We start from the raw sequence: 18384 nt of genomic DNA, 5'->3' as shown, positions 1-18384 counted from the left end.
AAAAGAATAAAAATGGAGCCGAATAACAATTACTAAAAATGTACTTGCTTACGAACCTGCTGCTTTCTATAATTTCAGCAGAACAGATAGTGGCCTTACAAATAAATTACTGGAAAATTCAGCCACAAAAAAGGTTATTTGTCATTAAACTGAATGCAAAACAAAGCCTTACTTTCCAAAACTTACCTCTAATTGTTGCAGAGGAGTTCGGAGAGGTGCATGAAGCAGTGCATCCATACCTTTGAAATGGCAGAAATTGAAATCAATACTGCATTATCCCTTAATAGGTATGCCAGTTTGTTAACTCATATGTTTTATCTACTTTTTTTAAAAAAGCAAAATCATTCACAGAATATAGCTTCAGCTTCACCCTTGAATTGAAATACATGCTTGGGAATCCATAAGCAATTAAGAAGAAACCACTTTGGTAGATCCCGGTGCCATATTGGGTAGATGAGGAAAGGATGGCATATCAGTGTGATCGAGGAACGGTCACAGCAGGAGGAGGAGTGAAAGGCTCGGGAGATCACTGAGTGCTGGGAAGCAGCTCGGGAGATCACTGAGTGCTGGGAAGCAGCTCAGGTGAGTGTGCTTTAAAAAGGAGCATGGAGGGCAACTGAAGGGTTAAACAGTGTTGATTAGAGGGGGTGAGTAGTTGAGATAATTGGCAGAAACAAATAAAAGGAGGGGTAACTGAAGAGGAGTGGCCAGTGTGTGTGAGTGGCTCAGGGTAGGAGTAGAGCTTTGAGGGCTTTGGCTCGAGAGGCTTCGGCAAGCAGAGGCTGAGGATGAGCTTGCTCCCAATGAGGTAAGGCCGGGTAAATTCCGTTAATTAATTTAATTAACTTAGGAGTAGGTAATGGAGGCAGCAGTTAGGGCAGTCGAGTGCTCCGTGTGCAGTATGTGGGAAGTCAGGGACAGCACAATTGTCCCTGATGACTACACCTGCAAAAGGTGCATCCAGCTGCAGCTCCTGACAACCCGAGTTAGGGACCTGGAGCTGGAGCTGGATGAACTTCAGATCATTCGGGAGGCAGAAGCAGAAATAGACAGGAGCTTCAGGGAGATAGTCACCCCTAAAAGTCAGGAGGCAGGAAGCTGGGTGACTGTCAGGAGAGGGAAGGGGAGTAGACAGAATGAGCGGAGCACCCCTGTAGCCGTTCCCATTAACAATAAGTATATCATTTTGGATACTGTTGGTGGGGATGACCTACCAGGGACAAGTTGTAGTGGTCACGTCTCTGGCACTGGACCCTCAGCTCAGAAAGGAAGGAGGGAAAAGAGAAGAGCAGTAGTGATAGGGGATTCGATAGTTAGGGGGACAGATAAGAGGTTCTGTGGGAGAGATCGTGAATCCCGGATGGTCTGTTGCCTCCCTGGTGCCAGAGTCCGCGATATCTCGGATCGAATTTTCGGTATTCTCAGGAGGGAGGGTGAGCAGCCAGATGTCATGGTCCATGTAGGGACCAATGACATGGATAGGAAGAAGGAGGAGGTCCTGCAAAGAGAGTTTAGGGAGTTAGGTACAAAGATGAAGGACAGGACCTCCAGGGTTATAATCTCAGGATTGCTACCTGTGCCACGTGCCAGTGAGGCTAGGAATAGAAAGATAATGCAGCTAAATACGTGGCTAAGGAGATGGTACAGGAGGGAGGGCTTCATGTCTCTGGACAATTGGGCTTTGTTCCAGGGAAGGTGGGACCTGTTCCGACGGGATGGTTTGCACCTGAACTAGTTCTGCTCAGGGGGGTTTAAACTAGATTTGCAGGGGGAGGGGAACCAGAGTGTTAGAGCAGATAGTGAGGTGGAGGAGGATAAAAGTCATGTGAGGACTGCAAGTATAGACAGTAATCAAAGGTTTGTACATGATAGGAATGTTCTCAGGTGCACCAATTTCAATGCAAGGAGTATTGAAGGTAAGGCAGATGAGCTTAGACCATGGATTGACACATGGGATTACGACATTATTGCTATTAGTGAGACTTGGTTGCAGGAGGGGCAGGACTGGCAGCTTAATGTTCCGGGGTTCCGTTGTTTCCAACATGACAGAGGGGGAGGGATGAAAGGGGGAGGAGTGGCATTACTAGTCAGGGAAAATATCACAGCTGTGCGTAGACAGGACAGCCCGGAGGGCTTGTCTACAGAGGCCATATGGGTGGAGCTCAGGAACCGGAAAGGTGTGACCACATTAATAGGGTTGTATTATGGACTGCCCAATAGTCAGAGAGAATTAGAGGAGCAAATCTGTAGAGAGATAGCAGACCAATGTAAGAAACAGTAAGTTGTAATAGTAAGGATATTGCCTGGGACTCCCACACTGTGAAAGGGTTAGATGGTGTAGAGTTTGTCAAATGTGTTCAGGAAAGTTTTCAAAATCAATATATAGAGGTACCAACGAGAGAGGAAGCAATACTTGATCTCCTATTAGGGAACCAGACAGGTCAGGTGACAGAAGTACGTGAAGGAAAACATTTTGGGTCCAGTGACCATAATGTTATTAGTTTCAAGTTAATTATGGATAAGGATAGGTCTGGTCCTCGAGTTAAGGTTCTAAATTGGAGAAGGGCCAATTTTGAGGAAATAAGAAAGGATCTAGGAATAGTGGATTGGGATGAGTTGTTTTCTGGCAAGGATGTGTTCAGTATGTGGAAGGCCTACAAAGGCGAAATTTTGAGAGTGCAGAGTTTGCATGTTCCTACCAGGATTAAAGGCAAAGTTAACAGGCATAGGGAACCTTGGTTTTCAAGGGATATTGGCGATCTGGTTAAGAAAAAGAGAGAGGTGTATAGCAGGTATAGGCAACAAGGAACAAATGAGGTACTTCAAGAGTATAGAAAATGTAAGAAAATACTAAAGAAGGAAATCAGGAAGGCAAAAAGGAAACATGAGGTTGCTTTGGCAGATAATGTGAAGGTAAACCCGAAGGGTTTCTACAAGTATATTAAGAGTAAAAGGATAGTAAGGGACAAAATTGGTCCCCTAGAAGATCAGAGTGGTTGTCTATGCATGGAGCCTGACAAGATGGGGGAGATCTTAAACAATTTTTTTGCATCAGTATTTACTCAGGAAACTGGCATAGCGTATATGGAAGGAAGGGAAACAAGCAGCAGTGTCATGGAACATATGGAGATTAAAGAGGAGGTGCTTGCTGCCTCACGGCGAATAAAGGTAGATAAATCCCCTGGGCCTGACATGATATTTCCTCAGACCTTGAGAGAGACTAGTGTAGAAGTTGCAGGGGCCCTGGCAGAAATATTTTAAATGTCCTTAGCCACGGGTATGGTGCCGAAGGATTGGAGGGTAGTTCATGTTGTTCCGTTGTTTAAAAAAGGCTCCAAAAGTAAACCAGGTAATTACAGGCCAGTGAGCCTGACATCAGTAAATTATTGGAAGGTGTTCTGAGAGATCGGATATACAAGTATTTGGACAGCCAAGGGCTGATAAGGATAGTCAGCATGGCTTTGTGCTTGGTAGATTGTGTTTAGTGAATCTTGTAGAATTTTTCAAGGAGGTTACCAAGAAAGTAGACGAAGGAAGGGCTGTGGATGTTATCTACATGGACTTTAGTAAGGCCTTTGACAAGGTCCCTCCTGGGAGGTTAGTTCAGCAGCTTCAGACACTAGGTATCCATGGAGAGGTTGTAAACTGGATTCAAGATTGGCCGTGTGGGAGAAGACAGAGAGGTAGTGCATAATTGCTTATCAGACTGGAGGCCTGTGACTAGTGGTGTGCCTCAGGGATCTGTGCTGGGACCATTGTTGTTTGTTGTCTATATCAATGATCTAGATAATAATGTGGTAAATTGGATCAGCAAGTTTGCTGATGACACTAAGATTGGAGGCATTGTGGACAGCAATGAAGGCTTTCAATGCTTGCAGAGGGATCTGGACCAACTGGAAAAATGGGTCAGAAAATGGCAGATGGAATTTAATGCAGACAAGCGTGAGGTGTTACATTTTGGAAGGACAAATCAAGGTAGGACATACACAGTAAATGGTAGGGCACTGAGGAGTGCGGAGGAACAAAGGGATCTGGGAGTTCAGATACATAATTCCCTGAAAGTGGCGTCACAGGTAGACAGGGTTGTAAAGAAGGCTTTTGGCATCCAGGCATTCATAAGTCAAAGTATTGAGTATAGGAGTTGGGATGTTATGGGGAGGTTGTACAAGACATTGATGAGGCCAAATTTGGAGTATTGTGTACAGTTCTGGTCACCTAACTATAGGAAGGATATCAGTAAGATTGAAAGAATGTAGAGAAGATTTACTAGGATGTTGCCAGGTCTTCAGGAGTTGAGATATAGGGTAAGATTAAACAGGTTAGGACTTTATTCCTTGGAGCATAGAAGAATGAGAAGAGATTTGATAGAGGTTTACAAAATTATGATTATAGGCAGAGTAAATGAGAATAGGCTCTTTCCACTTAGATTAGGAAAGATAGCATGGCTTTAGAGTGAAAGGGGAAAGGTTTATGGGGAACTTCTTCACTGAGCGTGGTGGGAGTGTGGAACAAGCTGCCATCTAACATGGTAAATGCAGGCTCACTCAAGTTTTAAGAATAACTTGAACAGGTACATGGATGGGAGAGGTCTAGAGGATTATGGAATGGATGCAGGTCAATGGAACTAGCTGAATAATAATCTGTTCGGCACAGACTAGAAGGGCCGAGTGGCCTGTTTTCTGTGCTGTAGTGTTCTATGGTTCTATCTTTTCTGAAGGATATTACTGAACCAGATGGATTTTAATGACAGTTCAATGGTTTCACTTATTTTTCTCTTAAATGGTAGCAAATTTATGAAATTCTCTGCCCAGGAAACTTGTCTTCATATAAATAGTCCCAAGTTCTCTGTATGCAATCCAATAGGCAAAGTAGACATCAGTTGTAAATTTTTAGTCAGAGGACTCAAAATTTCTAACACACAGGACGAGAGATTTAACTCAAAGATAGTTTATTTTTTTTATAATCAAGAGAAAAATAAATGGTAGAACCAACTAATAAGTATATGATTAGGGCCAATTACGGGAAATTGCAGAATCACTTTGAAGGACCCAAAAAGTCAAAATAGTTTGGAAATGCATTATCAAAATAGTCAAGTCAAGTAGGTTGGAAATTAGGAGTGATGGCATGGCGAAACTGGGAAAAGAATAGGGTTAAGTAGAAGATTTTAAGGTGCATCAATCTGTTTAGTGCAAAGATATTGCTGAAATAATAGGTACCATTGAACATTTGAAGGGTCTCGGCCTGAAACATCGACTGTTTATTACTTTCCATAGACGCTTCCTGACCTGCTGAGTTCCTCCAGTATTTTGTGTATGTTACCATTAAACAGAGACTGGAATAATCACCAAACTCACACTAGTAGAAAGTGAGAATGTAATAACAGCAGGGCACTTGAGAAAATAATAAATCTGGGCAATCAAGACAGAGTTATGAAACAATAATCATATTTGACAAATTTGTTGAGAGTCTTTTTTCCCTTCAGGTGGCCTCCTACTGTTTCTACTTCTCATGTTCTTTCACCTTCAAATTTGACAAATTTATGCCTGTATGGGCCTTAGTTTAGCACATCTTCAAAAGCATCTCCAACAGTACAATAAAGCCTTAGTATGTTGGGAATGTTCTTAGGTTATGTATTCACAGAACTGAGCTAATAATTTAAGTGATGGAAAATATTTTGGTGAAAAGAGAAATACCAGAATTGTTTAAAAAGATAAAAGTTCTGTGTTAATTACTATAAAGAACTATTTTGAAAAGCAATTAGAACAATAAAGCCATAGCCCTGAATATGTTAAAGACAGATATAATATATAATGTTAGACTGATTCCTATTGCAAATACAGAAAAGATGTCTTGTAGGCAAGTGGATTTCAAGATACTCAACAGATCAATGAATCCAATTTGAATCACAAGGTAGCAAAGGGGATGTTTGACATTAAGTGCTACCAGCTTTCCAACACAAAAGTGGACAAAATTTGAAATAATGGCAGTTTAAAAATGGAAATTAAAGAGGAAAATTCAAGTTATTATTTCTCACTATTGTCTTTTTCTGTTCTGGATAACTTTCTATTATATGAGAAACAACATATAATTTGTTCAAAAATGTGGTATTTTAACAAAAATAATGCAGACAAACAAAGGATAACTGGAGAATAGAAGAGAATATTTTTTACTCACCAGTAATCAAATTTTTCTGTGTTATCACATCTCTGTGAAATAAAAACTAGGTTTTAATTTTAGCTCTAATGTTTCCAGACTTTAAAAAAAACTTAAACTAAAATTTGTTCACCATCAATTGTAAATAAAATAGTTTATAAAGAAAAATTACACTATTACTTTCACTACAGTTTATTCATTGCTGTGATCATGATAGACAATCAAACACTGGGATGGGGAAAAAAGGCAGATACAGGAACATTCAAAAATACCACTGTACGACAGATCTATTTTGAAAGATTCATTTGTATAGCACTTGCTTTGGGCCAAATATTAAAAATACTGAACTTCAGAGCTCTCAAAACAGATTGCTCCAAACACAACAGGTTTTGACACTTAAATTTTTGTTCCTTGGAAATTACCAAACGTTATCTCAACAATTAAGTGCACACCTAAATTATCTTGTTGCACACAAGCATTTTGTAATTATTTCAATACTGAATACAAGCCAGAAAGAGAAACCACACGAATATTCATCTTTTCCTGTAGACCTTCTCAACCAACGCCCAAACTTTAAATTTCAAATTATGATGCACACAAAACAGTTAATAAGTAATAAATGTCCTTGACTTAACTTTGGTATTAGTCTTTAATTTCAATCGATTTTACTTCCTGAGAAAACTAAAGAAATTTGGCCTGTCCCCATAAACCCTAATTTTTATGGATGCACCATAGAAAGCATTCTTCTAGGGTGCATCACAACCTGGTATGGAAGTTGTCCTGTCCAAGACTGAAAGAAGCTGCAGAAGATAGTGAACACGGCGCAGCACATCACACAAACCAATCTTCCGTCCTTGGACTCACTTTACACCGCACGCTGTCGGAGCAGTGCTGCCAGGATAATCAAGGACACGACCCACCCAGCCAACACACTTTTCGTCCCTCTTCCCTCCGGGGGAAGGCTCAGGAGCTTGAAGACTTGTACGGCCAGATTTGGGAACAGCTTCTTTCCAACTGTGATAAGACTGCTGAACGGATCCTGACCTGGATCTGGACCGTACCCTCCAAATATCCAGACCTGCCTCTCGGTTTTTTTGCACTACCTTACTTTCCATTTTTCTATTTTCTGTTTATCATTTATAATTTAGATTTTTAATATTTACTAATTTTTACTATTTTTAATATTTAATATTTGTAATCCAGGGAGCGGGAAGCGCAGAATCAAATATCGCTGTGATGATTGTACGTTCTAGTATCAATTGTTTGGCGACAAAGTATAAAGTATAAAGATTTGGTCTTTGATTAAATACAATAACCATTTACTACTTTAATAACCATTTGTAACAGTATCTTTTGATAGATAGTCCAGTCAAAACTTGATTTAAAGCTTCTTCCTCACCCTTACTGAAAAAACCTGCCAACTATAAATGTTCAGAGAATTCTTTCCCATCTTTGAGCCTGGCCTCAGTTATATCATAATCGAACTTTTGCCTGTTCCTGCATCTCATGAACCTTAAACTCTTAAATTCCACATCTGACCCAATTCCTTCTAGCTCTGAACAATATTTTATTCTTACATTCTTGGTCACTTTCAGTGCCCTGCACTTCATATTTCTTCAGTATGTTGCTCCACCTCCTCCTTCCTAACCAAGTAATTAAGAGTACAAAGAATAAGCAAGTGTCAGTCGTATGGCTCCAAGCCTATTCTGATGGCACCTTTTGACCTTGTCTCTTTCCTCCCTGAACTCCAAATCCCTCAGTTAGCACAGCACATAAAAAAAAGTTGCTCTCAGTTTTGAACATATTCAATCACTGAATAACTTTACCATTGTAGAATACAGAATTTCAGCACATCAAACTTCAAATAAGGAAATTTCTATTTATTCGAGTCCCAGATCGCTGATCCGTTCCCTGATTCTCCCCTTACTAGTTCTAAACATATCACCAAGCACAGAACAAATAACTCTGAATATCTATTACATCACGCACTCACACAATCTTATTTCAATGGCATCACTTCTCATTATTCAATACTCCTGCAAATCTAGCTGAGTCTGTCCTTACAGGTCAGTGATTTTGCACACACATTCCAAACCACACATATTCTTCCTTATTTCTGAAGAACAAATCTGCACAGTATTCCAGTTGTAGTCTCACTAAACAATGTAGAAGCACAGCAGCATATCCTTAATATTCCAACTCCCTTGTAATAAAGCTTGCTGTAATGTTTGTTCCCCACAGTTGCTTAATTTAAATGCATATTAAGTTTGCCTTTTTATGGCCCAGTACATCAAGATCCCTTCATACAATAAGATCCCTCTGATACTCATCTCTCAGTAAGCAAAGTTTTTCTATTCTTCCTAGCAAAATATTTGGATTTGCAATTTTCACCCCACCTTTTACCGCATCTACTTCCTTAAATCTTCAGCTGACTTTGTTATGGCCTTTTACAGACGTTTCACCTGACCTCTTAACTCACCTTTACTCCTTAATTTGGCACATAGACATTAACAGAGATTGCATTCTTGGTTATCTGCAGTACTGATGCTTGCCATAAGCCTCTTAGTACAGGGCTTCTCATCCCGGGTTCCATGAGAAATCGTGATTTAAAAAAAGCATCTTTTTTGAACTTTGCGTGATGTTACGCTCGCAGTGGTGGGCAGTGACTGCAGACCTGTTCGCAATCTGGTTAGAAGTCTCTCCGCTCAGTGTAGCAGTGCACAGTAGGACCGTTTTTAATGCGAGATGGGGGAGGCTGTTGATAATTGGTGAGTGCTGTATTGCACAGAGGGTAGGACGGTAGGCTGATGAAGAGCACTGTATTGCACGAAGGGGAGGATGGTAGGCTGATGATGAGCGCTGTATTGCATGGAGAGGAGGACAATAAGCTGATGATCAGCGCTGTATTGCACGGAGGGGAGGACAGAAGGCTGATGAGGAGAGTGAAGTGCGTTTTCTGAGCATTGAATGGATTCTCAACTTGGGCTGTGATGTCAGCCTCTCCCTCCTGAATTACCTCCCCCAACTTTCCCTTACGCACTGCTGACTGACTTATGGAAGCAAACAAACTACCTGTGCAGTAGAAAATTGGAGGGAAATTTTCATTCTAAAGAAGGACTTTTTTCTCGCCACAACTCTGCTGCTGGTCTGTCACTTTGCTGTTGTAAATGTTGCAAAAGGTGGATTGTGTAGGTTAGAAGTGAATTGTATTGTGAAGTTTTTGTATTTTTTGCAGTTTTCTTGTTTAGTTATTTATTATGCCGTTCTTTCTTCTATTTTATTAACCCCTATTCCATTGTGCCTCGTCTGTGGCAAACAGCAATGGCTCCAGCAAAATTGAAAAGGCACTTCACTACAAATCACAGCCATATGACATGTAAAAGTGCTGATTATTTTAAATGGCTATTGGAATCTCAAAACAAACAGTAAAGCTTATAATTAAAATCAATTTACAAACTTTATCTACCAAGTCTACCTTTAGAAAAATTAATTCCCATTTTGGCTTAAGCCAGTTATTTAACAGAAATGTATTATGTTTGCCCTAGTTTTTAAAATTTATGAAAGGGAAAGAAAGATTAATTTCAAGAAAGGTAAGCTAAGCTTAACTACCTGTTTTTATCAAGAAAGGTTAGTTAAAAATTAATTCTCTACTCAAAAGAGCATTGATAATTATTTTTAGATTCTATCTACAACTTACTGATGACGCTAATGTACCACGAGCTATAGATACAATAATTTTTTACTCAGGCTTTCACCGAGACCTTAAAATTATTTCAAGGGTTCCTCCAGGGCAAAAAGGTTGAGAACGATCGCTCTAGTATCATCCAGGCAACTTCAAAAATTACAAAAGTTATTCTCACAACTTGCTGGAGTTTAATCTTTAATTTGGTAACATAGTACTATCAATCCTATCACATATGATACATAGCTAACTTCCCATGAAGAAAAAGTTTAAAAAAAAAATCAAAGTTTCAAGTGGATAAATAGGAGTGGAGAGGGCAGCAAAGGGGGCCCTCCAAGAGGAGATGACACTTAAAAAAAGTGTTTGTGAAATTATTTTCCTCATTAGTACTTATTATTGCTGTAAACAAATTGTACTAATAGCAGGCATAGTTTATTCCTAGATGATTCCATGACATTACTTTTGGGAACTGTCCACAATCTGAATTTTTAGATCTGAATGAATGAATATGCCACAGCCATCATTGACTTCACTGAGGTCTGCATGGATGGATACGTTCCTTTTAAATGTACCAATCATTCCCAAACCAGAAGCCCTGGATGAACCAGGAAATTCACAGACTACCGAGGGCTAAATCTGTGGTGCTCAAGACTGCCGATCCAAATATCCAGGTTTCACCTACAGCCATCAAGAGAACAAACAGACAATCCTGTGCGAAGTTAGACACAATCGGATGCATGACAGCTATGCAGGGTCAGCATGTTATTCCTTCCTACAAGGTGAAACCTAACAGCAGAAAAGGCAGTGATGCTTCACTCATTGAGTTCAACCCCTTTTATACTCACTTTGAAAGGGAGAATAGCACTTCACCTGTACGAATCTGGTGATCTTGGAGGCAAATGTCACAACATCCATCAAGAGGAAGAACCTTTGCAAGGCATCAGGCCCCCAACAGTGTAACTGGTGGGTACTAAAATTCTAGCTAGTTGCCGACCAACTAGCTAATGTTCAAGGTCGTATTCACCCCATACTACTGTGGTCTGATGTTCCCGCCGGCTTCAAAAGGGCAGTACTGTACTGGTGGCTCAAGAGCAAAGTAAGCTACCTCAAAAGCTATCGTCTGGTAGCACTCACATCTACTTTGAAGTGCTTTAAGAAGTTGGTCATGCTGGAATTAACTCCAGCTTGTTACCTACTACCGCAACAGATCTATAGCAGATGCAATCTCACTGGTTCTCCACTCGGCTGTGGAGCACCTAGACAACAGCACGGCATATATCGGACTGCTGTTTATCAATTACGACTCAGCGTTCAACACCATCCCTTCGCTACTAAATAACAAGCTTATTACCCAGTTCCCTATATTCTGTCTTCATGACTTCCTCCCTTTTCAATTGCCTTTTCATTCTCATAATGGGCCTTAGAGTGGGAAGCTTGAGGCTCTGGCTCAAAGGCTTAGGCAAGGAGAGGTGGAGGCTAGAGTTTTCTTTCTTGTTATACAGTTAGGACAGTAGAGTGCTCCTCTTGCAGGATGTGGAAAGACAGGGAGACCTCCAGTGTCCCTGACAACTACACCTGCAAGAAGTGCATCCAGCTGCAACTTCTTACAGTCAAAATTAGGGAGCTGGAGCTGAATGAACTGCAGATCATTCTGAAGGCTTAGGGGTGGATTGACAGGAGATACTGGGAAGTAGTTACATCAAAGGTGCAGGACACAGGTAACTGGGTGACCATCAGGAGAGGGAAGGGTAGGCTCATTCCGAAAGTCGAGACACTGGATCCAGAACCTGGCTATGTGGATTCAGAAATGACTTGCCTACAGAAGGCAGAGAGTGGTAGTAGATGGAGAGTATTCTGCCTGGAGGTCAGTGACCAGTTCCACAGGGATCAGTTCTGAGACCTCTGCTCTCTGCAATTTTCATAAATGACGTACTTGAGGAAGTGAAAGAGTGGTTTAGTAAGTTTGACGATAACAAGGTTGGTGTGGTGGGTTGTGTAGAGTGGTGTTGTAAATTTCAATGGTACATTGATAGGGCTAAGAAGTGGCAGATGGAGTTCAGTTTGGGAAAGTATGAAGTGATTCACTCTGGAAGGTCAAATCTAAAGGCAGAATACAAGGTTAATAGCAGGATTCTTAACACTGTGGAAGAAAAGGGGCACCTTGGGTTCACATTCTTAGATTCCCCAAAATTGCAGTCCAAGTTGATAAGGTGGTTAAGAAAGCATATGCCACAATGGCCTTCATTAGTCAGGGTACTGAATTCAATAGCAGTGAGGTAATGTCGCAGCTCTAAAACACTGATTAATCCACACTTGGAATATCGTGTTCAATTCTGCCCATCTCATTATAGGAAGGATATGGAACCTTTAGAGACGGTGCAGAGGAAATTCACCAGAATGCTGCCTATATTAGAGAGCATGCCTATCGAAGATAGGCATTTATCATTAAAGACCCTCACCATTCAGGACATGCCCTCTTCACCTACTACCATCAGGGAGGAGGCACAGAAGCCTGAAGAAGACCACTCAACGATTTAAGAACAGCTTCTTCCCCTCTGCCATCAGATTTCTCTATTGTCCATTAAGCCATGAACACTACCACATTATCCATCTTTTGCAATATTTTAAACTTACAACTTGAGATTACTGTCAACAGATTAATTTCAATAGCTCAAGAAAACAGTTCATCCTCTCTTGCCTAATGCCAGATTGTCAACAAACTTTGCTTCACTAAGGGTATTCACATCCTCTGAATGAATAAAAATTAATACTCTACCTTTCCAACTCTTGTTGCTGATTCTCTTTTTGGCTGCTTATTCCTAAAAGTTTAAAATACATAAAATGATTACAAATGAAAACAAAATGTTTAATTTCAACAATTTGAAAGAAAACATCATTTAATTTCATATTCAAATAGAACACGATGTTTTTCCATTTTTCCTGAACTCCTATAATTAAAAACTCACATACTTGAATTAAGAATCTCGATGTTTTGTCTGCATTCTAATGTGCAAATAGCTTCATCATTTTCCATATTATCTTGTATTATCATTTTATCTGTCACAAACTCCCTGAAAAAAAAGAAAAAGACATCCAAAAATCAGGAAAATAACATACAAAACTAATCTTTGCATTCAATATCTGGTTCCGTAATTCTTTTCTGAAAAAGAAAAAAAAAATTCTTTCAGTGCTTACAGCTATTCTCAATGTAGTTTCATAATAAGAATGCTATACAAATGGATCATTAAATGAATATGAATGACTTCAGTCTAGTGAGACCTTATAGTCATCTTGGAAAAGCTTACACTTCACATCTTCCTCGAATCAATAAGAAGCCTCAATGACTTTGGAAAAACAAATGTAGGCTTCCTGCTTTCAAGAAGCTCATGCCACAATGGAATTCCAGAACCAAAAGATCTATACATCTGAGATTTTATAAACAGAAGATTGACTCTGAGTAGAGAGAAAATCAGAGTTTCAATAGGAAATTAAATAAGATTATTTAATTCTGATACACAATCAAACCTATTCTGGTTACATAGTTCCTCATTAACTGGGCACTCAAGCAGATTAAAGTAAAAATCTCTAACCACTTTGCAAGTTGCATTTCTTTGTGACCATGCAACCACACTCAGCTAGAAGTACCAAATAATCCATTTTAGCTTCAACCCAAGACCCTAACCATCAAAAAAAATCTTGTTTTCACCCAATTCAAATCATTCCACTTCTTAGTCCTTGACTCAAATGGAACAGCTTCTCTTCTGCTCACCCAACTAAATCAATTACAATCTTCACACATCTTCAAATTTCTACTAAACCTTCTTTGCTCCAAAAATAACAGTATTACCCTGAAACTGAAATGTCTCAATATTCCAACCATTCTGAATGATCCTAACAGCACCCTCTCCAGGGCCTCCATGTCCTTCTTGAACATCTCCTTGAATATGATGTATTAATGGAGTAATGACCTCTGCAGAGTTTTATCTTGGTTCAAGTCAACTTCCCTACTCTTATACCCTAGTGAATACCAACATCCTAAACACTTTACTAATCACTGTCTCAACATGCATCACTGGGAGTTATAAATAAAGCTTCTACTCCTACTATGAATCCAGTTATCTGTACATTGATACAGCATCTCTCAATCAATATATATAATACACAGGTTGGAAATCAGACAGAAAATCGAAGAAACTAACTTTAAAATTGTAACTGATTCACTACCTACAGATAGCACCCAACTCTAATGATTACAGTATTTTATGTTTTATGATTTGTATGATCAATTCACAAAAGTTCAATCTGAAGGTTACAAATTTTATAATAGAAAATGGGTACATCTCTCCCTCCCCATTTCTACTCAGTCAGTATCAAACAAAACTTGTCAAAATGCAACAGGAGCACTGGAAGTACATTCCAACACTCTCCCCAGGTCAAGTTAAGCTACTACAAATGAAAGTATATTTTCTACTTACTTAACTTCCTTAGTATCTGCAAAACTGACTCTTCGAGAACTCCTACGAAGTTTACTCACTGGCTCCATCTCAAACAGAACAAATAGAAAATTGATCAAATTTCCAGGTCTGCAACACTCCTTCTTTGAGTTGATTATTAGCACATCAACTAGATAGTCTTAAATATTATCCTCATTCTTATTGTAAAATAAATATCACCAAAAACAGTTACTTTATTCTAAATGCCATTCTATACCTATTGCCCAACAATAAATCACAAGTGCATCTGAACTTCAACGTGTACATTAGTCACTACTGATAGATTTAAGCCTTGCAAGAATTTTAGGGATTGGGACCAATCAATTACTTGATACATATTGGGCCAATACATTTCTCGATGTTCAATTTATTTATTAAACCATCCCTAACCCAAAGCTACAACGTACTGACAATTCAGAGGCTCAATACTTTTTCAGGATTTTGTTTGCAAATGTTTCTTCAAAAATTTGAGTTACCTTTTGGTTGATATCAATTTCTTTCAGAGTTCTAAGTGGACTCCTTGAAGACTTTAATATCTTGGAAAGGTTGGGAGAGATGGCAGGAAGGAGATTAACAATAAATACAAACAGCATAGATTAATATTTGCCAAAATATAACATTATATTCAAAGTTCAGCATTTTGAAGAAATGTTGCCTTAAGCTTTTTAACACAATAGTGCTCATTAGTTGTAGAAACAATTTAACTTGGTGCAATTGAGAATTGACAACCAGAAGAACTGAGAATTTATGCTGGATATCAAAACTCAACCTGCACAAGTGAATGCTTGCAGATGTTCATGACTGGAAGTTCTGACTATAGATAGGCTATTCATCCCAAAAGAAATTACAATGTCGCAGTAGCATTACAAGGGCAACAGATATACACATATTTGAAGAGAAGAAAGAAAGAATAAGAAAATAAATTATCTCAAACATAACAGGAGGGGGTCATCATTGCTCTGGCTATAGACTGACTCATTATAGAGCTTAATGTCCAAGGATAAGATTAACCTCATAGCAGCGCAGTTGGCTTAATCTATTACTGAAAGTGCTCCTCTGTTCAGCCAGGGTGGCATGCAGAGGGTGAGAGACATTGTCCAGAATTGCCAGGATTTTCCATAGGGTCCTTTCTTCTACCACAGCCTCCAGTGTGTCTAGTTTGACTCCTATAACTGAACCAGAGTCTTTCTAATCAGTTTATTGACCCTGCTGGCATCACCCCAGCACACTACCACATAGAATATTGTACTGGCAACAATAGACTGGTATAACATGTGAAAGAGAGGCCTGCAAACCCCAAAAGACCCCAGTCTCCTCAGGAAGTTGAGATGACTCTGGCCTTTCTTGTATATAGCCTCTGTGGTGCTCCACACAAGTCTGTCATTCAGGCGCACCTTCAGGTACTTGTAGGTCCTCACGTTCATATCCTCACCATCAATAGTAACAGGGAACAGTACAGGCTTAGTCTTCCTAAGGTCCATCACCATCTCCTGTGTCTTACTAATGTTGAGCTGCAGATGAGTCATTTGACAAAGTCCTCCACCAGGGCCCTGTATTCAGCCTCCTGTTCTCCCTGTCTATACACCTGTCTATTGCAGTTATCAGAGAATTTCTGCAGATGATAAGACTCAGTGTTATATCTAAACTCTGAGGTATACAGAGTAAATAGGAAGGGAACCAATACTCTGGGGCCCCAGTGCTGTTTATAGTCATGTCTGACATACAGCTCTGAAGATGCACAAACTGTGGTCCATTAGAAAGTCCATTATCCAGGATACAATGGAAGTGCCAACCTGCATTGAATGAAGCTTTTCCCCCAGCAATGAGGACTGTATGGTACCGAAGGCATTTGAGAAATCAAGCAACATGATCCTCACAGTGCTGCCCTGATTATCCAAATGGGAGTCTGTTCAGAAGGTAGATGACAGCATCCTCAACTCCAATGTGCTCCTGGTAGGCAAACTGCGGGGGACTGAGGGCTGAGCTGACTAGGGGCTGGAGGTGAGCACGAACCGGCCTCTCTAAACGTCTTTATGATGTGCTAGATCAGGACCACTGGATGGTAGTCATTCAAGAGTTTTGGTTGGCCCTTCTTGGGTACTGGGACCGTGTGTTTTCCAGACAGGCAGAACCCTTTTCAGGCTGAGACTCAGATTTAAAATGTGCTGAATTTCACACAACTGCTCAACACACTCCTTCAGGACCTTAGGGTTCACTCCATCTGATCCCAATGCTTTGCCGTGTTTGAGTGTCCCCAGAGCCCTTCTCACCTCCTCTGTAGTGAAGGCGAGTCCATGTTCACTGGGAGGTTGGTGGAAGGTGGGGGCTGGGGCAGGTGAAGATCAGGACGATAGTTCATATGTAGAGGTTGTCGATGATAGGTGCAGGGCAAGGAGGGGATGTAAACAGTGGTAGCCAGTGTTGTTCATCCACGTGTTGAACCGGGTGGGGGATGGGGGAGGGGTTGTGTCGTTGGTGCTGAGGGAGCATTGGGTGCCTTGGCACCTGGACTGGTGAGCTGAGGAGGGGTGAACAGGAGGGCAATTGTCAAACCTATTAAAGAATTGGTTTAACTCATTAGCCCATTCACGGTTGCATTCTGAGGTTCTACTGCTAGGCTGATTGAAGCCAGTGATGGTTTTCATGTCTTTCCACACCTCCCATGAGCTACTCTGCCCAATCTTGTTCTGTATTCCTCTTTAGCCACCTTGATTTTCTCCTTTAGCTCCCTCTGCACACATTTCAATTCCTCCGTCTCCTGATCTAAAGGTTCTTTTCGTGTATACACTATAGCATCACAGATAAAACAAGTTTAACACACTGAAGCATAATTTTCATGGCATAGTACATGTTTATAATAATAAACCAATTTATTTACCAGGCTCAAACAAAATTTATAACATATTCCACTGTACAACTACAAGAAAGAAAACTAGGCACTGATACAAATTATAAGCACTCACATCTACCCCTTGCAATTCAGCTGACTATTGTTGCGTACCATCAAAGAGCACACATTAATATTGAAGACTTAAGCACCCTTGTGAAAGTTATCTCCTTAACACATTAACTGGCAAAGAAAATTGATGAGAAAAAGAATTGCAAGAATTAAATGGAGGGGTACAATACCTTTTTATCACAAATTTTTTAAAAATGAATTTTCAACATTAATTATAATTTAATTTATACAAACCTAATTTTGACTTGTTTGTTACACCATACTATACAATTTTTAAAATGACATTATAGTAACAAAGTGTTTGAATGAAAATGGCAATTATGTCATGTGAGAACAATTAACATAAACTTACTCCAGACTGTCTCCTTTTGCATTTCTCTTCTATAACGTCAGCACTGGAAAAGCAAGATATATGAGACCAACACACATACAATTTCTACTACTACTACAACATACTACAGATTGGCAAAGCTATATTGTAAAAAGGATGCACAAAAATGCTTATTGTTTTATACTGTATTTAATTTACTAAGGAAAGACTGAATTACATACAAAATCTCAATGACAATAGATGCACTGGGATCATACGAGTCTTAAAGGCACATTTCTGCTCACCCTAATCAATTATAAACTACTTTTCCTCAACACTGAGCTTCAACCTGTCAGAAACCTTTAAAATTTGCTGTGCGTCCATTCATATTATCACATTCTTTCTGCAATGAGCTGACTGGAATTTGCACAGTACCAACAATCTAACTAACATTTTATATAGTTCTAACACAGCCTGTTGCATTTACACAAATGTTGTTGCATTCTTAACCATTACATTTACCTGAACAATTATCTTCAGAGATCTACAGATATGCAACTCCATGACTCTTCTACACATCTACACTTGCTAATGCTCTTTTCAATGGTATTCTTTTGCCTTGACTACTGATGAACCCTTCCTTAAACACCTCAAATTTCTCCAGAAATGTCACAGGATAATGGCCAGTCTGACATTAAGTGTCAGGACAGTGAAGCCTAAAGAGGTTCATGTTTGGTTAGTTGTTACAGGATCACAGCCCAGGGCTGAAGAGTTGTTTAAAGTTAAG

At 39.8% G+C, this 18384-nt stretch overlaps 1 protein-coding gene across 3 annotated transcripts in view; it reads right to left on the bottom strand.

Moving 5' to 3' along the window:
• knl1 (kinetochore scaffold 1) overlaps positions 1-18384 on the bottom strand; it is a 74601-nt gene that overhangs the window by 51982 nt on the left and 4235 nt on the right. The window contains exons 3-9 of one of the 3 annotated variants that reach the window (XM_063053060.1): positions 17640-17682; positions 14805-14864; positions 14311-14378; positions 12806-12906; positions 12612-12654; positions 6175-6206; positions 187-239 (exon numbers count right to left, since the gene is read on the bottom strand). In XM_063053060.1, coding sequence (XP_062909130.1) covers positions 187-239; positions 6175-6206; positions 12612-12654; positions 12806-12906; positions 14311-14378; positions 14805-14864; positions 17640-17682 — 400 coding nt within the window. Of the gene's footprint in view, positions 1-186; positions 240-6174; positions 6207-12611; positions 12655-12805; positions 12907-14310; positions 14379-14804; positions 14865-17639; positions 17683-18384 lie in introns of those variants that run through there. The other 2 variants (XM_063053077.1, XM_063053067.1) reach the window with 2 other exon arrangements.

Source organism: Mobula hypostoma, chromosome 1 (assembly GCF_963921235.1).
Source record: "Mobula hypostoma chromosome 1, sMobHyp1.1, whole genome shotgun sequence".
Taxonomy (NCBI): domain Eukaryota; kingdom Metazoa; phylum Chordata; class Chondrichthyes; order Myliobatiformes; family Myliobatidae; genus Mobula; species Mobula hypostoma.
Note: the sequence above shows the minus strand (reverse complement) of the source record. Positions and strands in the feature narration are given on the sequence as shown.